This window comes from Antedon bifida, chromosome 4 (assembly GCF_963402885.1).
Source record: "Antedon bifida chromosome 4, ecAntBifi1.1, whole genome shotgun sequence".
NCBI lineage: Eukaryota > Metazoa > Echinodermata > Crinoidea > Comatulida > Antedonidae > Antedon > Antedon bifida.
The window spans coordinates 30,420,964-30,440,475 of record NC_136229.1 but is presented as its reverse complement, the minus strand read 5'-3'; the positions used below and the strand labels follow the sequence as shown (position 1 = coordinate 30,440,475).

At 31.1% G+C, this 19,512-nt stretch overlaps 2 protein-coding genes across 2 annotated transcripts; both read right to left on the bottom strand.

Moving 5' to 3' along the window:
• Nucleotides 1-7,306: 7,306 nt before the first annotated feature.
• LOC144841574 (uncharacterized) lies at nt 7,307-9,003 on the bottom strand. The gene is made up of 3 exons (XM_078697989.1): nt 8,711-9,003; nt 8,001-8,098; nt 7,307-7,427 (listed from the first exon to the last, which is right to left on the bottom strand). The coding sequence occupies exons 1-3, from the start codon at nt 8,983-8,985 to the stop codon at nt 7,369-7,371; spliced, it is 432 nt and encodes a 143-aa protein (XP_078554115.1). The 5' UTR covers nt 8,986-9,003; the 3' UTR covers nt 7,307-7,368.
• Nucleotides 9,004-12,322: 3,319 nt separating this feature from the next.
• On the bottom strand, nt 12,323-19,021 carry LOC144841537 (uncharacterized). Its single transcript, XM_078697916.1, has 9 exons — nt 18,783-19,021; nt 18,051-18,383; nt 15,868-17,847; nt 15,670-15,716; nt 15,364-15,473; nt 14,521-14,735; nt 13,714-13,927; nt 13,374-13,468; nt 12,323-12,863 (listed from the first exon to the last, which is right to left on the bottom strand). The coding sequence occupies exons 1-9, from the start codon at nt 18,907-18,909 to the stop codon at nt 12,787-12,789; spliced, it is 3,198 nt and encodes a 1,065-aa protein (XP_078554042.1). The 5' UTR covers nt 18,910-19,021; the 3' UTR covers nt 12,323-12,786.
• Between the last annotated feature and the right edge of the window lie 491 nt (nt 19,022-19,512).

The following is a 19,512-nucleotide window of genomic DNA, read 5'->3' as shown; positions in this document are numbered from 1 at the left end:
AAGCCATGATTCAACGTTTCGATCTTTATTTGATCATCGTCAGGAATTTTTCCTAAAAAAATATATAAGTTAACAAATTACTTGTAATACTCAAATGCTTTTATGCTTTGAAAAGATTTTTAAAAATGCACTGCTTTATGCATAATTAATCGCCATACCTTGTAGCCGATTTCTTTTTTAAACTTTTTACTTATGTATTGATTTTGTATAATTGTTTGTTTCTCTTGAATATAGATCAATTTTTATTCCGAAATCAAGAAAGGGGAAGAAATAAATTAGAATACAATAGTATATTTCTGTGATTTATTTTTAAAATTATCATATAAATGATATTATAATACAACATGTGATACAATTCGTTTTGTTCATTATGTCTTTTAATAATTAACAGTATTGATGTTATGGCCGAATAAACTAAATTAATAATTTTCAAAATTGTATTGCTCTGCCGATAATGCAATATTTCAATGCTTATTCGTTGATGCCGCAAATTTGCATAACAAAGAGGCAAACGACGTGAAAACTGTCGGCAAGTGACGGTCGATACCAATCTCTTAAAATCGTTGTCTCAGGTTTTATATAAAAAAAAACTGTATGTTTATCTATTTTTATCGTCAATCGTTTGTCCTATGGAGCCCTGAAGCAGAATATTTATTTATTTGATTTCATTGTATGCTTTTTTTTGCTAATTAGGCCTAATGGTGCAATTTTTAAAATTATTTTATTAATTTATTTTATTTAACCACATCTTTATCTAAAAATTCACAATCAGGTAAAAGAAAAATATTGTGGTTCTGTCTTCATAAATACAAACAAAAAGTTTTAGTTTGCGAAAAGATCGATACCACCTAGCTTTAAATTAAGTAATTGTTAGAAAATATTTATTTCAGTTGGTAAGTTATTCCATATTTTAGCAAATTTAAACGACGAATTCATCTTAATAATGGTATTGTAATATTTAGGCGTTCTACTCCACGTATATGAATATCCCCATTCAGCAGCTCAATTTCGTTTAACAATATTGTTGGTGCAAAGCCGTAAACATATTTATTATGTTAAACAAGCAATTGAATGAAAGTTAAACTGTTCACATAAACGCAAATGTTTAATTTACAATTAGCATGATTGCAGTTGCACTGGTACAATTTGTTATTAATTTGTATTTAGTTGAACAACTACAAAAGAAGAAGAAGAAAAAAAGAAATACTGGTTCGTGTAGATAGTTATTTTAATTGACGAAAATAATGAGTTATAACGAATCTTAAACGTAAAAGATGCTCGATGCTCAGTATCGTATAACCAATATACAAACCTAAGCCATCAATGCTGACATATAAACGAACATTCTTACTTTTAAAAAAAACTTACATGTTTCTGTGTAGTTTAATAACAAAATCAATATTAGTACTGATACTGATACCATCGCCATGATCGTAATGCTATTGTGAATATTTTACAGTTCCAGCTAATTTCGATATTCCTTTCTTTGTTTTGTTCCGTCAATATCAGTAGAATTAATTCCGTAACGTTAATACTCTTTCTTTAAAAAAAAAACAATAGAAGCACTGGTTATTTAAATAACATAGTATAAAACTGACTCCAAATAACGAGAGGCAAGCCATGATTCAACGTTTCGATCTTTATTTGATCATTCTTAAATATAAAAATAAATATAAATAATATAATAATTTTATAAGTTAACAATAACTAATAACTTGTAATACTCAAATGCTTTTAAGCTTTGAAATAATTTTTAAAAATGCACTGCTTTATGCATAATAATCTCTTTTTACAGTAATCGCCATACCTTGTTTTTGTAGTCGATTTTTTTTTAAACGTTTTACTTATGTACTATTTTTGTATAATTTTTTATTTCTCTTGATATAGGCCTAGACCAATTTTTATTCCGAAATAAAAATAGAATTGATTTTGAAAATAAAAAAAGAGGAAGAAATAAAGTAGAATACAATGGTATATTTCGTGGATATTTCCAAAATTATCATACAAATATAGGGCCTATACACAATTCGTTTTGTTTATTATGTCTTTTAATAATTAACAGTATTGATGCTATGGCCGAATAAACTAAATAATGTTCATAATGCAATGCAATGATGCAATATTCCAATGCTTATTCGTAGATGGAGACAATGATACCATATATCTCGGTGATATCTTTATTTTTTAAAAATATATAAAACATATAAAAATACAAAGGCAGCAACAAGTGCTGAATTGACGTATTCTTTACAAAAAAAAAGAGAATAAAAAATGACACAATTAAAATATATCAAAGGTAAAATGTATATAACTATAATATGTCAATAAACAAGGCCAACAGCCATAAGTCGCGTGCTAAAACGCATAGTGATACCGGACCGACAGACAGACCGACAGACCGACCGACCGACCGACATAGTGAACTATAGAGTCGCGTCCACGCGACTAAAAATAGGTTCTAATTGGTGAACCCCAATATTTAGTTGTTTACTTACTACTATTTTCTAATAATTTCATTAAATAGAGGACGGGACTATTTTTAAATCTTTCAGTTTTTGTGACAGGGATTTCGTATTTCCTTTTATTACTAAGTTGCATTGATTACACATTTTTTGATTTTGATAGTCAGTGATTAAAACATTCATTTTTCCTTACTTTTTTGCAAAACCATGCTAATAAATAACCATATCGGCCTATATATATAGACTGTGTCTTAACCGTTGAAATGAGAAAAAAATAATATACGGCACGTGACACCTATTCACCAATCAAATTGGTGTGTATTTGATTTGATTTTATTTTATTCAGGTTTCAACATAAAATTACAAGACAAATATTAAAAATACAAAATGAAACAAGCAAGGAATTGCACAGAACACAAGAAACCAAGGATAGCCCATAAAGTCGAAAAAACACTTATTTCCAATGGGGTCCTATTATTATAAACTAGAGCGACAAAAACAAAAACGGTAAAATTACACATACGAGTACACAATAAAAAAAATGGCAAAGAGAAATAGACTTATAAAAATATGATACACTAAAAAAGTGATGACTATCAATAAATTAATACATGCAATTATATATTTGTTATAATGGTATGAGACTCGATAAGTCCTTTTTAACAGCATGTTTAAAAATATTATAATTGTTAATTCTTTCGAAATGGGCAGCCATATAAGGTACAGAGTTATTAAAAAAAATACGTAGTATTTTTTATAGGGGGGTTATAACCTGGAATAAACATAATATTGATATCAACAAGATGTCACAATCTCTGAACGTATTCAAAAAGATATTGCAAACATATTTAAATAGGAAGCCTAATGCGATTATTTCATAAATTCTTTCGTGATTTTCTTTAAATGTGTATTATTTGTATATATTATATTACCTATCACGAACTTGTGGAAGAACACCTTTATTTTATGGTGAACAAGCTTTATATTTTGTACTATTGTATTTTATATTTTCGTGAATAAATAAAGATTTTGATTGATTGATTGAATCACAATTTTACCAGTACTCACTTTGTTTTACTTTTACTCCACTGAAAATAAACTATATGACTTTGCCCACCCTGATGACGTAACTATACACAACTGACATGTTTTAGAGCCAATTATCAAGCAAAGAACGGTAACGCATTGCTTTCATTAAAGGTTATCTTCCAAACTACAATCTCCGTTCTATAAAAATCCGCATATCATACATTATGGTTTTATATAATATCGATTATTCTGTCTACCAATGACAATAAAGTGTACTGTATAAATGACTCTAATTTTAGTTTTGCGCCAATAATTTCCATGAATTGAAGCCAATTTACATATTATTTTGGCACCAGTCGATTTTTGTATTTCTACCATGAAAAATAATATATTCGGACGTTAATTTGTTTATATCAAGCCACTGTACAATCTCATGTTTTACTTGAATATTTCCAAGTTCTAAATTAATATTATGCAGATTAAAATATGAAATAAACAGGTGTCGTCTGCAAGTAAACGTGTATCAAAGTAATTAGTAGAATTAACATAAAAGAAACAATTTAGGGCCCAAGACAGACCCTTATGGGACACCGTGCACAAATAATTGGAAGTAAAGCGTGGTTCCCACTAGCGACGAAGTTTTGACTCAAAGTGCTGTATTGCGTAATCACAAGTGGAAACCGACGAAACATCTAGCTTCTCTCTCCCTCCTTATTTGGCGTTTTATAACTATAACATTTATATGATACTGTTACGTTTTTGAACAGATACGGTGAAACGTCTCCTGTCGTGTGCATTACTTTGCCTAGTTGTCCCTCTATTTGTATTATACGTCTATGCACATAACTTAATTTGCATATAATTTCAGTCACTTGGTTTCTTTCTTTTGTTATTGTTTTCTTTTGTTCCGCTCAGTAGCAGTTAATTAGTAGAGGAAGAGGCACCATTTGTTTTTATCAATACAGTACTGCAGTATACCAATGTAATACCAGTAATCATTAGCGTCATTTTACATATCATTGGATTTATATTACTTTGCTAATGAGAATTTATATACTTACAGTACCTTTGGATTTATATTTGCTTGTTTGGATTTTACTTTTTTAATATGAAATTACTTATTGAAGATTAGAAGAAGATGAGAAGGTATTTGTTTTTATTTATTCTTATACTATAGCAAATGTCCTGCACTGTATCTAGATTAGAGGAAGATGAGAAGGTATTTGTTTTTATTTATTCTTATACTATAGCAAATGTCCTGCACTGTATCTACTGACGTAATTACATAAGTTATATTATGCTACAAGTACCATTATAAATCATTAGAATTGGAGCACTATCATTCTAAGTATTTAAAGTGAAGATTTTGTTGTCGTTGTCGTGGTAGTAGCGACTGGAGTCAAACGAAGACAACGTCATAGGCGACTGTTGCTCGTCGACAGATATAGGAACTTTTAGTGGACATTTACGTTGACGTGCCAGTGTGAACGTATGACGTAATGACCTTGAGATCATCTGACCTTGTAATTCTTGTCCGTGGACCTATTCTATCGCGCTGTTTGCAAACAATTCACAGTTTGCAAATATAAATACTGAAATTCACTACATTATCAGAAAATCATCGCGAGATCATTTTCCGCCATGATTTTGGTAAATCTTTGCAGTATTATACCTCCACTAGTAGGCCTACCATATCAGAGAGCGAACGCCAAAATACCAGAACAAGTGTTCAAATTTTCCAGTCGACGTGCCAGTCGCCAAACGCATGCACTTACCATAAAATGAAGTCATAATATAGTAGCAGTCGACATAGTCGACGTGAAAATCTAAAATGCCCTAGTGGTAGCAGTGGTAGCCACAGCCACAGCCGCCGCCTAATAGAGGTATTCGTTGTAGTAGTCGTAGCAGTCGTCGTAGGCATACTTGTCGTAGTACAGTAGTAGTTGCAATAGTAATGCATTACTAGTGCTAGTAATCGCTGTAGTCGTATTAATCGTAGTAGTATTTTCCGTAGTCGTCGTTGTCTTAGTAGTCGTCGTTGTCTTAGTCGTAGTAGCCGTCGTTGTCTTAGTCGTAGTAGTCGTCTTAGACGTCGTGAACGTTCCCATGTTATCGTCTTAATGGTATAATCTAAAATATGTTTTTTTCTTGCAATATATCACGCAGGCCATGTGTATTGTAGTATTTTACTTATTTAACCAATTCATTTGTAAACATGGAGCTACTTAGAAAAATGTAATCAATCGAGATTCAAACATAAACAGTTTTATTATAACAACAAACAAACTCAAAATAAAAACATTAATTAATTATTGAATGGTAATGTTTAGTGTAAAAGGCCGGGATAATTATCGCTATTGATTTGTTTCTATATATAAGTGGGGTTTTGGTTGTTTTTTATAGTAAAATCCCTATGTAGACCTATACCTGTTTTACAAAATCAAGTGGACAGAATAATTGAAATAAACTCATTAATGCATTGTCGTTTCAAATACACTGATCATGGTGAACGTTGACGGAAAATTCTGAAAGGTGTAAAAGCCAGTATCAAACAAAAATATTATGTTGGTTATTAAGTCCAAGTTAAAATAACAATATTTACATATCTACCAAAAAAAAACAATCTTTAATATTACCTTGAATATACCTTGAACCGTAGGACTTTGAGAACTTAGCTCATTTGTCCCTCCATTGTCATCAATGAGAACTCCTCAGTAACATATGGGCGAAACTTGAGATGGTGGTCAGACCATAACTTTGCAATGCCGGTTTTGAACTTGTTAATCATTGGTTCCGTCACAATATGGTTTGGTAGCGAGTTCCAATCATTTATAACTCTAACTGCATATGCTCTTTTTCTAATGTTTTTATTATATTTGGATTTCGATACCTTAAAAACATTCCCCCTGGTTTGCTGGTATTTAGATCTTTGAAATAATTTTCCCGCCTCGATATTATCAAATTTATGAAAGATTTTAAAAGTTTGAATTAAATCCATCCTTTTCTTTCTAAAGGCTAAGGTAGGCAAATCCAATAACTTCAATCTCTCTGCATATGGCTTACTCCTCAATTCAGACACTAAAATAATATTGTTGATTGTAATTTATACACTTAAAGAATAAATCAAAATTAAAACAAGACAGGTAATAGAATAAGAACAAAAATAAAGCAAATCACTAATGATAGGTGATCTGAATGTCACAAATTAAATATTGAAACATTTTTATATTATATGAGGAGAAAAAAATACTAATAGTGAAGTACATAAAGCACAGTCGTCGTTTCAAATTTGTAACCGTTTAAAGACGAAAAGAAATATCGCAACAGTCGCATTTATCATTTAAGAAAATAGTTTGTGACCTTAAAATCTACCGAACAAATTAGAGAAATTTTCTTTAAACACATTCACTACTTTGGTTTATATCAATATTATTTTAAGAGTATAAAGTTTATACAATCATAAAAGCATAATCTTGGAGTTTAACGTTAACAGAGAATGAAGTTTTTAATTGGGAATGTTTTATTATTTCAATGTAAAACTTAAACTTTAAAATGTAATTAGGGTCCCTCCTCATATCGCACCAAAATTTAGCCCGGCACCCTGAGAATTATTATCGTGGGAAATGGGTTCAGTGAGCATAAAGCATTTGATCGTTCACACCAGAATTGTACGATTTGAATCCGTACTGAATTCGAAGCGATGGATCAAGAGAAAGTTGAACGATGCGTTCCTTTTGACCAATCAACAGTGAGCATGAATGATCTTGCGTCACAACGGATAATCAAATTCGTGCTCGATGTGAAAGCACGCTCAACGCTCGCGAGTTTGTTCTCAGGGCGCCGCACCGAAACTGGGCGCGATGTGAAATTAGCTTTATTACCACGCGACTTTTAAAATAGCTGTTCCTTTCAAAATTGTAGTCTCGGCCATGTCATCTGTAAATAAAAAAGTATTACTAAAATTATAATTGTTACAGAGTATATTTCAATAAAACATCTCTTTTTGGTCACTAACTTCACTAACTAGCTTTATTTTAAAGTTAATAAACTAGTGCTGAGCCTTTTTTTTATTGTAACTCAATTTAAAAATAAAAAGTTTAACTGATATCACATAGTTTTAAGTATTGTCTCCTTGGTATATGGAGTACAATACCAACAATAATCTATGTACATAGTTCAAATGAATGAAATAAATACAGTAGTCCAACTTGTGGTGTCTAGAAATTGTTAGTAAATTGCTAATTTCTAAACAAATTCCTGTCATTTGACTGAAGGATTGTGGGTTTTTTTTCGTGTACTTTAGGTATTTAAATTCTTTTTTTTGTCTAAATTAGTATATATTATTTGCTCTCCAAAAATCTTAGTTCTGATCGAGTGCCGTTTTCAATTTTATTGTCAGAGAAGAGCGAAATTCACTCTTCCCTGTAATTGTTTATAATCATGTCACATCCATGGAAAAAATGGAAAAGAATAAAAGCAGGTGTGTTAAAATATAGCATAAATGCTTACCTGATGTAGTTACTTTCAATGTTGATTCAGTAGGATGAGAACATGAAATGGAGCTGACATTCGTGTTAATGTTTTCTATTTGTCCTGGTCGATGATTCCTTAATTAGTATAAAATAGTTAATACATTTTATTGTGTATTCACATTAGATCATTATTAAGCTGACAAGTGAAATTGAAAGTTTTATTATCCTGAAATTCATTTAAATTCACATTTATTTAGTCATCGTTTATAATTACAATTTCAGTATATAATATTGATGGCAATGGTCCTGCATAAAGAAGTTTGCAATTCTGTTTTCGCAGGACCTTTTACATAAAAACATAAAACAGTTAAACACAACATAAATTAAATAAAAGTTACAAAGAAATGACATTTCCTATATACATTTTAGTGTTGTTCATCAGCAAAGCAATAAATAGTGTTTTTTTAAATGTTTATTTATACGTTTATTTTTTTTTTCAAAAATATTCAGTTTATTACCGAGTATGCGACATATAATAACAAAATGCTCTCACTGGGTTGTTTTTTCGTGAAAATATTGGTATCAGGCATTTTGCACTGTACTTCAAAACACTACATAGTATCTATAATCTTAAAACATCGACAAAATACGACATTATGATAGGTTTATAAACAGTTGGAAGATAATAGATATTCCTTGTCTCTCTAATGAATAATATTAACTATAATACATTTGTGCTATACTAACCATTTGTATAATCCCAAAACGAACAAAACACACATTACGGTAAAAGAACAAATCCCAATGACCACGAATAGAGTGTATGAGTTCAGAAGGTCACTGGGTGACCTTTGTTTTTCAGTCGATGACCATTGTTTAATGTCACCGGGTGTGGCTTGTTCTTCGTTACCGGGTGTGGCTTGTTCTTCGTCACCGAGTGTGGCTTGTTCTTCGTCACCGGGTGTGGCTTGTTCTTCGTCACCGGGTGTGGCTTGTTCTTCGTCATAATATGTTGTTTTCATCTGGACAGTAGTTATTATTTCTTCCTCTTCGCCGAACATGTTCCCTAAAATAATAACATTGTTTAATAGGTTAAAGCATTATTACTTACAAACACTGTAACCCTTTGAGGACGTGGGGCCCGTGTATGGGGTATTTTTGGGGTCATTGAATTGCACTTTTTGAAAATGAAATTTTTTGGAAGACCAAACCATTTCACATAACAATAAAACCAACAATTGCAGAAAGTTACAGTCATAAAAATGTATTTTGCATTTTTTTCTAAACCTATTAAAAATACCTTAGCCTCAGTCACTGGGGGTAAACCTCGCGTCTTCAAAGGGTTAATTATCAAACATCGCTGAATTTATGTAGACATTTAAAACACACGTATAATTATTTATTATGTTATTTTTTATGTTATATATTGATTCATAATATAAATAAAATAATATTTAGGCCTAAGTATAACTAGAGACACTATGTTCAAAGAACATAAACCTATTCATATGAATTGTGTGGCATTTGACCCTACGCTTTTAATACTTCATGATTATACTATTGATCAAGAGTTTCAGCTCGATCGGAGCATTTTTTAAATGTTACCTTGACCTTTGACATCGCATAACCATCAGATTCATACTAACCGTATCCTCAGGATTATTTCCTCCAAGTTTCAGTTCGATCAAAGCAATTTGAAAATGTTTTCGCGTTCGAAGACGTTTTAGAGATTAGAAAGATTTATTTGAAAAACAGAACTCTGTCAACAATAATATTGTTTAATTCCTAATGTTTAAACACTATTATATATTTATAGCTTTCTATGGTATAGATAATCTATTATATATTTAAAAACCTAATGTTATTTATTTAAAAATTAACTAACCATCTATCGCTGCCAGGATGTTAGCCATGGTTGTTAGTTCTATTGCATCTGCAAAGTAAAACAATTTGATTAAATTTTTTAAATATCTTCATGGCATACTTATATAGTATTCTATATGTTTTTTATTATTGAAATAAAAGTCTCTAAGGGCTAAAATGTCCCACAACGGCAATTACACGTTACATTCGGCGAACTTCCTGTTTTATTCTACATTAGCAGGCCTTTAATATTATCTGACAGCTACGTGTAGATATCTAAAGCAAAAAAATCGTGTCATCGTTTTAAAAACGTTATACGTTGTAAAGGGTGTTAAATTGACACTTACCAATTGCTGTCGTAAGGGTAGCCTCAGTTTGAGTTTCTGTTGCATCTACATATTAAAATCAAACATTGCATAATGCTAGTAAAATAATGTTAATATAATGGCTGTTAGTGTTATTAGTAGAAATAGATAATAAATACTTCAATAAAGTGGCTATGATGACTCTTTCCGACGATGACGCAATGCATGTTGGGTTTTATTTTTCTGTTTCTTTAAAATTGCGTGTAATTTAAAAATGTTTTTCTACATTTTTAGGCTATGGTATTAAATTGCTCACAGTACGTTACCTCCACCAGAACAAATAACACTAGCGTCTTCACTATGTCCGCAGTTGTGTACCCTAAGTCCGATATTGGGGCAGCTTGTAATATCGGTTTCATATCCTGAACACCCAACATCATCATACATAATCGGACCAGATCCCGGACCAAAGTGAGCTCTTGTTGGTGCAGCTAAGGCGTTTCCTAAACTTAATTGTCGACAAACAACTTGAGCATCGTATATGTCCCAACCGTCATCACATATCGTACCCCATTCCCATCCATCGTTGACTTCAACTCGTCCCTCGTTGCTATGTCTGCCACCGACAAGTCTAATATGTTCTGTAATGAACAATAAAACATGTAAAAAGGACTGTTTCTTTAAAACAAAATTATAGTGAGCTACTGTTTTAATTTATATTTATACTCTATAACAATATGCTACGGAGATTTCGACGAAGTTTTATACCTACTGTTTTTCACCTAATTTTGTAAATATGCACATGTTTAGTATCAATGTGCACCAAACGTGTCGACTTTTAGTTTTTACCACAAACCCTTTGTTTAATCGCACGCTAAATCGCACAAACAATAATAAAAAAACTACTGTACCATTTGCAAAAACAGATACTGGTAACATCCAAGTAAACTTCAAAAGTACAATTAAGTTCATATTGATACAAAAAAATCCAAGAAAAATGGTCCAAGAAAAAACAAGTATTATCTTGAACTCGATTTTCGTGTGAAATAAAATAATACAGTTGGTTGGTGTGCGCACAACGCTAATACATACTATACTGTTTGTGTATGTAACACATGGGGAGTTTATAACTATAATTTAATAATGATATTACCTCATATTAATGTTACCGTTTTTTGTCTCCTAGCGATAATATCCCTCACTGAGAAGTACATAACTTCCTGTAACCCTTCTGTAGGCCTACAATAATAAAAAGAAACAATAGGTATCCGCCTCTCCAGTGCCAACTATTTGTCCCAAGTGACACGCAGCTCCAACGCTGTATTCATTTCTGTGAGGAAGTAAAAACGCAAGGGGAGGCAAGATCGAAGAGACCTTGATTACCCAACATTTGGATATATTTAAAATATTTTAATATTTTATTTATTTATTTTATTAGATTCTGACTCAGATAACATAATCACTTGTTATTGCAAAATTAAAAACGTCACCATTGTTTTGCCCGAAAAATAGAGGAAACAGGTTTTGAAAGAAAAAATATGACAGTCAATAAAAATAAATACATTCTATTATCTACTCTACTCTATAGTTCACTATGTCGGTCGGTCGGTATGTCGGTCTGTCTGTCGGTCCGGTATCACTATGCGTTTTATCGCTTTTCTGTACTTTTTGAACTGTTTTGATGTACAGAAAAGTTTTAAAGTACATTACTTTTTGAAAGTTCATTTTTTTCTGAGAGCACGCGACTTGTTTTGCATAATGTTGGTTGTTGATAGGTATGATATAATATATTGAGCAAATTTCACGCCAGTCGATAATTGTTCTACCTTCTGCTTCACTTGGGTTTTTGGAGTAATACAACATTGTTTATATATAATGTTATAAATGTGTGTATTGTATACAATACACAAATGTATTATTATAAAACATGTGTTATTTACGTACGCTGTATATTTTTTCCATTCGTCAATTCCACCTTTCATGTCGTTGTGTTGTGTCACTTAATGAAAAGTATTCAATTAGAACATTTTGTTTGTTTGAAAAAGTTGAAAAAATTGCTGGTAAATATCATCTACCGTTTTGTATGCAGATTTTTACCAGACATTTAAATAATGAGATTTTACCTCTTTGAATAATATGTTCGGTTTTAATTTATTGTGTTCTAACAATAATTACACTACTCATTGTTTTAATATAACTTACCATCTGCTTCTTCCACATTTATTTTATTAAAATTTACTGTTATTCACTTTTCTATAACTTTTTAATAATTTATGTTTTTATTCTTTTTAATTAGACCACTTACCAGTTATGTGAAAGAAAACAATTTGCCCAACACGTTACTTAACAACAACAAAATGAATGGCTTACATTACATACTTTTCTATTCCTTGTACAATCATAATAGCACACCTAGCACTGTGTTTGGTTATTTCAGTTATGTCTAATACAACAAAGGTTATTTTATTGATTTAGCTAGTGTAATTATAATTTGTCTGCTATCTTTGCAGATTTAAGCTCAACTATCTTCCAATTTTACGTACTTACTCTTAACAACCAATTAGCAGCCCCGGAAGAGGACACAATAATTACAATGTTACATTTTCACGAACCACACAATTCTGCGGCCATTTTAAAATAAAAATTGACAGAACTTTATTGCCATGCATTTCTTGAAGCTGGTCGACTTTCTTCTTGCAAGCTGGACGCGGTGAACACACGATTTAAGGAGCCTGTTAACAAAAAAGAAACAATGTATTATGGTTATGATAACTGCTGCATGTAGTCAGAAGCCTAGCTTTACGTTCTTTTACTTCTTTCACTAAGTTTATGTTGATAACATCCAGCTTAACTTCAAATCAACACCGAACCCTCTTTTCTTTATATTGTTAAGCCTGTTTTCCTGTCGACGTAACGTTACGACGAGTTGTTGCGTTGAGTTGCGTTGAATTGACAGGATTCAACGATTTAAAAGGAAAATGGGGTAAAAATCAACGTTAAAAATCGTTGAAATCTACAATCGTTGAAGTTCAACCGAGTTGAAAAACTGACCAATCAAATAATTTCAACAATTTTTAACGTTGATTTTTACCCCCTTATCCTGTAAAATAATTGAATCCTATCAATTCAACTAGCCATAACGTTACGTCGACATGAAAACAGGCTTTTTGTTTGGGTAACCCTACAACAGCACTCACAAGGAAACAATTACTACTGTATTTCGTTAGATTTTGGTTGCCTACCTGATGAATGTGAACTTGATCCATCAACATCGACTGATACAGTAGAAGGAAGTATATTGTTGTCCGGGTATTTTATTTGGCCTGGTCGGTTATACCTTGTTCATTTTAACAAAAAATATAACAATACAAATTTTTATAAAAACTACATCACTAATGCTATTTATTTTTTATTTCAAAAATAAAATGTCAATCATCTAAATTTATAATTATTTAGATTACATATTCAGTTATTGAAACTAATTTGCTCATAAATAGATAGAACAATATTCCCCGGCAAACATTACTATACAAATAAATTATGATTAAATTAAAAGCATAATTATAATAAACACAAACTTACAATTTGTATACTGCAAAAACAATTACAACTGCAACTGCAAGGCAACATATTCCAATAACTACAAACACAATGTATTGGTTTTTATCATCATCAGTGGTTTGTTTTTCCCCATTTGAATAGAGAGAAACATCTGCGATTTCCATCTGAATAGCAGCCTCAATGCTCTCCTTTTCTTGTTCAATTGAAGTTTTTACAACTTCAGATGGAATGTATTCTGAAATAATTACAACAATGTAAGGATTTTCTTCATAATTCTCTTCATTTTTTTCGGTGATGTTTCTCTAAAAACCTTTATACAGACCATTTCGTAATTTGATCAACATTAGGCCTATAGACAGTTTCATGAAGTTGTGCATCTGACTTCAGTATGACATTATAGTTGCGCAACTATTTCAACTTTGCGCGATTTTATTAAATTCTATAATTGTAATTTACAAAATTGAAACGTAATAAATATAATTCATATCAGGGAACAATTTTCTGTGAAGTAAAATGGCGTATTTCACAAACAATTACACGCGCACGCATGCAAATTTAAAATGCTCGAAATCAATATCTATAATTATTATTAGTCATTTTAGGCATTTCACAATTTTCATTTTACAAAAGTGGCTATTCTATAGTTAAATGATGTATGTTTATCAATCTTATAGTTTTTACACAGATTCGTTTTTATGTTTCTCACACAATTTGGTACTTTATATAATTTTGACTTCCTACATTATTATGAATCTTGTGTCCTTTTATATACACTTTCTCAAACCAACTAGGTATTTACGTTTACAATATTATAATGTCTTATCTTACCATTTGTATTGGTATTTCTGCGGACAATATGTCTGAGCAATAGCTTTTTTTGTTGCTCAACATCTCTCTTACGTCTTTCAGTATTGTTCTGATAACATGTTTCAAAATAGTCTTTGTATTTAACCGACAGAACTATGTTAATCTGGTTATTATTGGTATCCTCAATCAGTTTTATATTCTCTTGCGTTGTAATATTTCCAATTAATATATTCTCTCTAATTAGAAAAAAACGTAAGTTATATGTTAAATAATGGTTCTATTTTTAGATGAATGTTATAAGTAACTTTTCTCTTCTCATACCTATACAATACATTTTCTTACCTAATATTAAAATCAGATGAAGATTCATAATTACGTCATTCCACCCATCGTGCGATCTTTTTTCGTTTTTGTGGCATAACATGTTTTTATGTTCTTAATTATATAACACACCTGTGTATATTCTTGTCCGTACATAATAATTATTATAATAAAATAACAATAAGTGATCTTATATTTTACTTACTACTTATTTTTTAAAGCATTATGAGGTGTCATAATTAATTTAAAATGCTTTTCATATTAAAGACATTTTTAACGATGAAGACAATATGGAATAATATTCATTAGAGAACAAACGAAATATAAATTTAATAATTAGATTTAGATTTTTATGTTCGCATTCATTATTAATTTTTATATATCTATTTTTAATGAATTATTTAACTTATCTGATTCACTGTTTTGTCTTGTAATAGTGATGTATTAATATATCAAGTTTATGTGGTATTATTATTAGAGACACTTGCCCAATATGCATTTATATTTTATTTACCCACGATCGATAGGATGTAAATAACTCACGCATAAGATTCTGTCCATACACAGCAAAGGGCAGCATTTAAATAACAGAAGGTATTTACGGCATTCGAAGTAATGAAGCGAAATATTTCTTTGGCGGTGGTCCACTGTTCCTATAATATTGCAAATACATTTTAATAATAAAAATTGTTCACTGTATTTTGTAATTATATTTACTGTATAGAATCGTTAGATATATAATCAGTAGGTCAAGAATGTAACTAATAAATTGATAAGATATCTAGCTAAGTTACTTTGTGTAGCTGCTAAAAGGAATCTACGATATCTAATTGTATGTTTTTTTCATACCTGCTGACCATTCAAAACCAATGAAACGGCTTCTATGTAATTATCACCTGTAAGATATGAATGGAAAAGAATAATATTTTAATTCCTAATGCTCGTTGTTGTTTCGAGATCCAGCTACTTATATCCACAGCATTTTCATTGTTTTGCTTTAAATAATGGACCCATTTATAATTATTTTAATAAAAATTGTTAGCTTACTAGCAAAAGTGGTTGACTCCAGCTCTGTTTTAGTAGCTTTTTTCGTGGCTGCACTAGGTTCATTGGTATTTGACTCTTCGGAACTAATGTCTGTCTGCTGTGTTGATTTAAACGTAGTCCGACCATTTACAGTATGTTCTAATGTAAATCCATCATCACGTTGACTTGTTGTGGTCACCAAGTCGTCACCAAATGTTTCAGTTGTTAGACCTTTATTAGTATAAATACTCGACCTCGTATTTGTTGTTTCCCGAGTTGACCGTTCTGTTGTTATTGTTTGCTCATTTGTTAGACTATTCCAATCATAACTACTCGACATCACATCTGTTTCATCCTGAAAAACTGTTGTAGCTTGACTTGTTCTCGCTCTTTCAAGAATTGTAGCCGTTGTAGCTATAGTTGTTTCTTCTGTTTCTGGAATTGTAGTTCGCTCAGTTGTTAAATAGTTTATATCATAACTACTCGACAACGATGTGAGGTCATCCGACGTTAATGTTGTTTCCGAAGTTGTTTTTTCTGATTTTGGTATTATAGTTTGCTCTGTAGTTCCATCCAAGTTAGCCGTTGACGTTTTGGTTGTTCTTTCTTTTTCTGAAATTATTGTAGTTTGCTCAATGTTTTCATAAGAACTGCTCGATGATATTTCATCTAAAACAGTAGTTGCTTCCAGAGTTGTCCTTTCTGTTTCTAGTATTATAATTTGCTTAATCGTTACACTTGGTAGATCATTAGTACTCGAGGGCGAGGCTATGTCGTCCAAAATTGTTGATCTTTCTGTTTCTGGAATTGTAACTATCCCAGTTATTTTATCATTTCCTTCATCACTTCTCGAGTATATGTCATCCATCATATTCGTTGTAGCTATACTTATAGTTTCATTTGTTCCTGAAATTGTAGTTTGTCGAGTTCCTTCACTTATTTCATCAACGCTACTTGTGTCTATCTCATCCATCATGGTTGTTGTCTCTTGAGTTACAGTTTCTTCATTTTGTTCATAAGAACTGCTCGATGCCATGTCATCCGAAACAGTGGTTGGTTCCTGACTTTGTCTTACTGTTTCTAGTATTTGGTCGGTCGTTATACTTTGTATATCAACACTATTCGACTGCGAGACTATGTCATCCAACAAAGTTGTTGTTTCTTTTTCTGGAGTTGTAGGCAGCCCAGTTGTTGTATATATTCCGTCATCACTACCCGAGTATATGTCATTCAACATAACCGTTGTGGCTATAGTTATGTCGTTTGTTTCTGAAATTGAAGCTGTTTCATCCAATATGGCTGTTGTAGCAGCTTGTTTAGTTCCTGTTGTATCTAGATTTGTAATACTTTCTGTTTTTCCATCAACGCTACTCAAGTCTATTTCATCAAGCATGACTGTTGTTTCATGAGATCTTAATTCTGTTTCTGGAATTGTAGTTTTCTCGGTTGTTAAATAGGTTATATCATAACTACTCGACCACGACGTTAGGTCATCAGATATGTATGTTGTTTCCAAAGTTGTTTCTGTTTTTGGTATTATAGTTTGCTCGATTGTTTTATCTAACTTGTTAGTTGAGACTTCAGTTGTTCCTTCTGTTTCTGGAATTGTAGTTGTTTTATATTTCTCGTCGTCATTACTCGGCCATGAGGCAATGTCATCCAATAAAGTTGATATTTCTGTTTCTTGAATTGAACTTTGCTCAGTTGTTACATGTATTATATCATTACTACTCGATGACAATGTTGGATCATCTGACATATATGTTGTTTCCAGCGTTATTCTTTCTGTTTCTGGAGTTGTAGTTTTCCCAATTACATCAAAATTGTCATCCGAACTGCTCAATAATATGTCATCAAAAATTGTGGTTGCTTTCTGAGTTGTTATTTCTGTTTCTAGCATTGTAATTTGATTGGTTGTTACACTTTTTGCATCATAACTTCTTGACCACGAGACTATCTCATTTAGCACAGATGTTATTTCCCAAGTTTTTGTTTCGGCTTCTGAAATATTAAATTGCTTGATGTGTAATATAATGGAATAATTAGACATACAGTTTTCTATAAAAAAAAAAACTACAACTTGTAAAGACTTTAAATAAAAAATATATACCTATAATTTGTTTTAAATACAATAATTATTGTCTTTTTTTTTATTTACCTTGAAAACATTAAATACAACCTCCTCATTGGAGGAGTTAACATACCTATGTCAATAACATTCAGTCCCAGAGCAAATCCTCTGTTAACAACTGAAAAATCAGTTTGAAAAGTTATATTCACGTGTGTTGTAACCAGAATAGAGTTGTTACTAGTCCACTCTATAAGTAATGTATCGCCATTGACGTCAACATAAGTTATAATCAAAAAGTCGCAACAGTTTTCCAGCTCTAAGTCATAAAACGTGAGTAGAATTCCAGTATTTTGCGGACTTTCCACAATCCATTCACAGTTGTGGTTGTTATCGTAGTTATCGGGGTAATTTGGAGAAGTTATGTTGATAACATCATTACTGTTTAGATAAATGTTTTCAACACAATCTGGTGAGGTAAGAAGACAAGATTTTTTACTGATTAAATAATAATTGAACGACACAAAATAATATATAGTTGTAAGTTTATTTGGATATTGCTTATTAATGGTAGTAGTATTAGGCTAGTTATACCTGGTTTTCTTCTTCTCGGTGCATCTATATGTTGTGAAATGAATTGACAGTCGACTGATTAAATTGTTATAGTATATTCCTAAAATATTCAGTCGCATTTCTAGCAATGTAATCACAATATGTTTACTTTCCTCTTTAACTTATTTAGATTATCGTATTACCATTATATCTGATTTTCAATAATATATTCTCTTTGATTGTTCCCCTATTTTCGTCTACAAAAAAACAATAACTTTAATTGTTACACTGTGCAAAAAAAGTATAGAGTACTAACCTAATAGTTTAATGACTTTAAGTCCTAGAGCAAACCCTCTATGCACAATTGAAAAATCTGTATAAAATCTTATATTCAAGTTTTCTTTAGCTAGAATCGTCGTGTTAATACTTCTTCCAGTGAACATTTCCGTCACTTCGATGTTATCGATGACATCAACATAAGTGATTGTCAAAAAGTCACAGCATCTCTCTAGGTCTATGTCATAAAACGTAAGTAGAATTCCTGTATTCTGTGGACTATCCACAATCCATTCGCAGTTGTGGTTATCACCGTGGTTCAAGGGATAATTTGGAGAAGTTATGTTTACAACCTCGCTTGTGGTTAAATAAATGCTTTCAAAACAACCTGTTGAATCGAGAAAAACTTATGTTAGAAATAAGCTAATAGTTAATATCTTGATTTATAGAATCATTTACGTTTCTATTTATTGGAAATATGTATTAATGTTCACGATTTTTAAGAAGTAACACTATAATTGTATGTCCCGGTTTAGGATATTTACGTTTAGAAATTTAAAAAAAAACGAGCTTGTTCTTTATTTAAAATCATTACCTGCCTTTCTTTTCTCACAAATATTTTAAATATTAATTTCCGTATATATGTAGTTTGTTTGAAATAAATATTGTCTTGAATTTATTTTAACATAATTAAAAGTTATTCCTAACGTTCTGTAAACACATTATGCAAAATACTTAAAATGTCAACATACCTATGTCAATAACCTTAA

What these genes read in the sequence shown, in the direction of transcription:
- LOC144841574 (XM_078697989.1), bottom strand. Translation starts at nt 8,985, where the DNA reads ATGAAAACAACATATTATGACGAAGAACAAGCCACACCCGGTGACGAA. An exon ending in GTTTTGGGATTATACAAATG is followed by an intron (nt 8,099 to 8,710) that starts GTTAGTATAGCA and finishes ATACTAATTAAG; the next exon opens with GAATCATCGACCAGGACAAA. An exon ending in ATTGAAAGTAACTACATCAG is followed by an intron (nt 7,428 to 8,000) that starts GTAAGCATTTAT and finishes TTTTATTTACAG; the next exon opens with ATGACATGGCCGAGACTACA.
- LOC144841537 (XM_078697916.1), bottom strand. Translation starts at nt 18,909, where the DNA reads ATGTTCACTGGAAGAAGTATTAACACGACGATTCTAGCTAAAGAAAAC. An exon ending in TAAAGTCATTAAACTATTAG is followed by an intron (nt 18,384 to 18,782) that starts GTTAGTACTCTA and finishes TTACCTCACCAG; the next exon opens with ATTGTGTTGAAAACATTTAT. An exon ending in ACTGAATGTTATTGACATAG is followed by an intron (nt 17,848 to 18,050) that starts GTATGTTAACTC and finishes TTAATATTTCAG; the next exon opens with AAGCCGAAACAAAAACTTGG.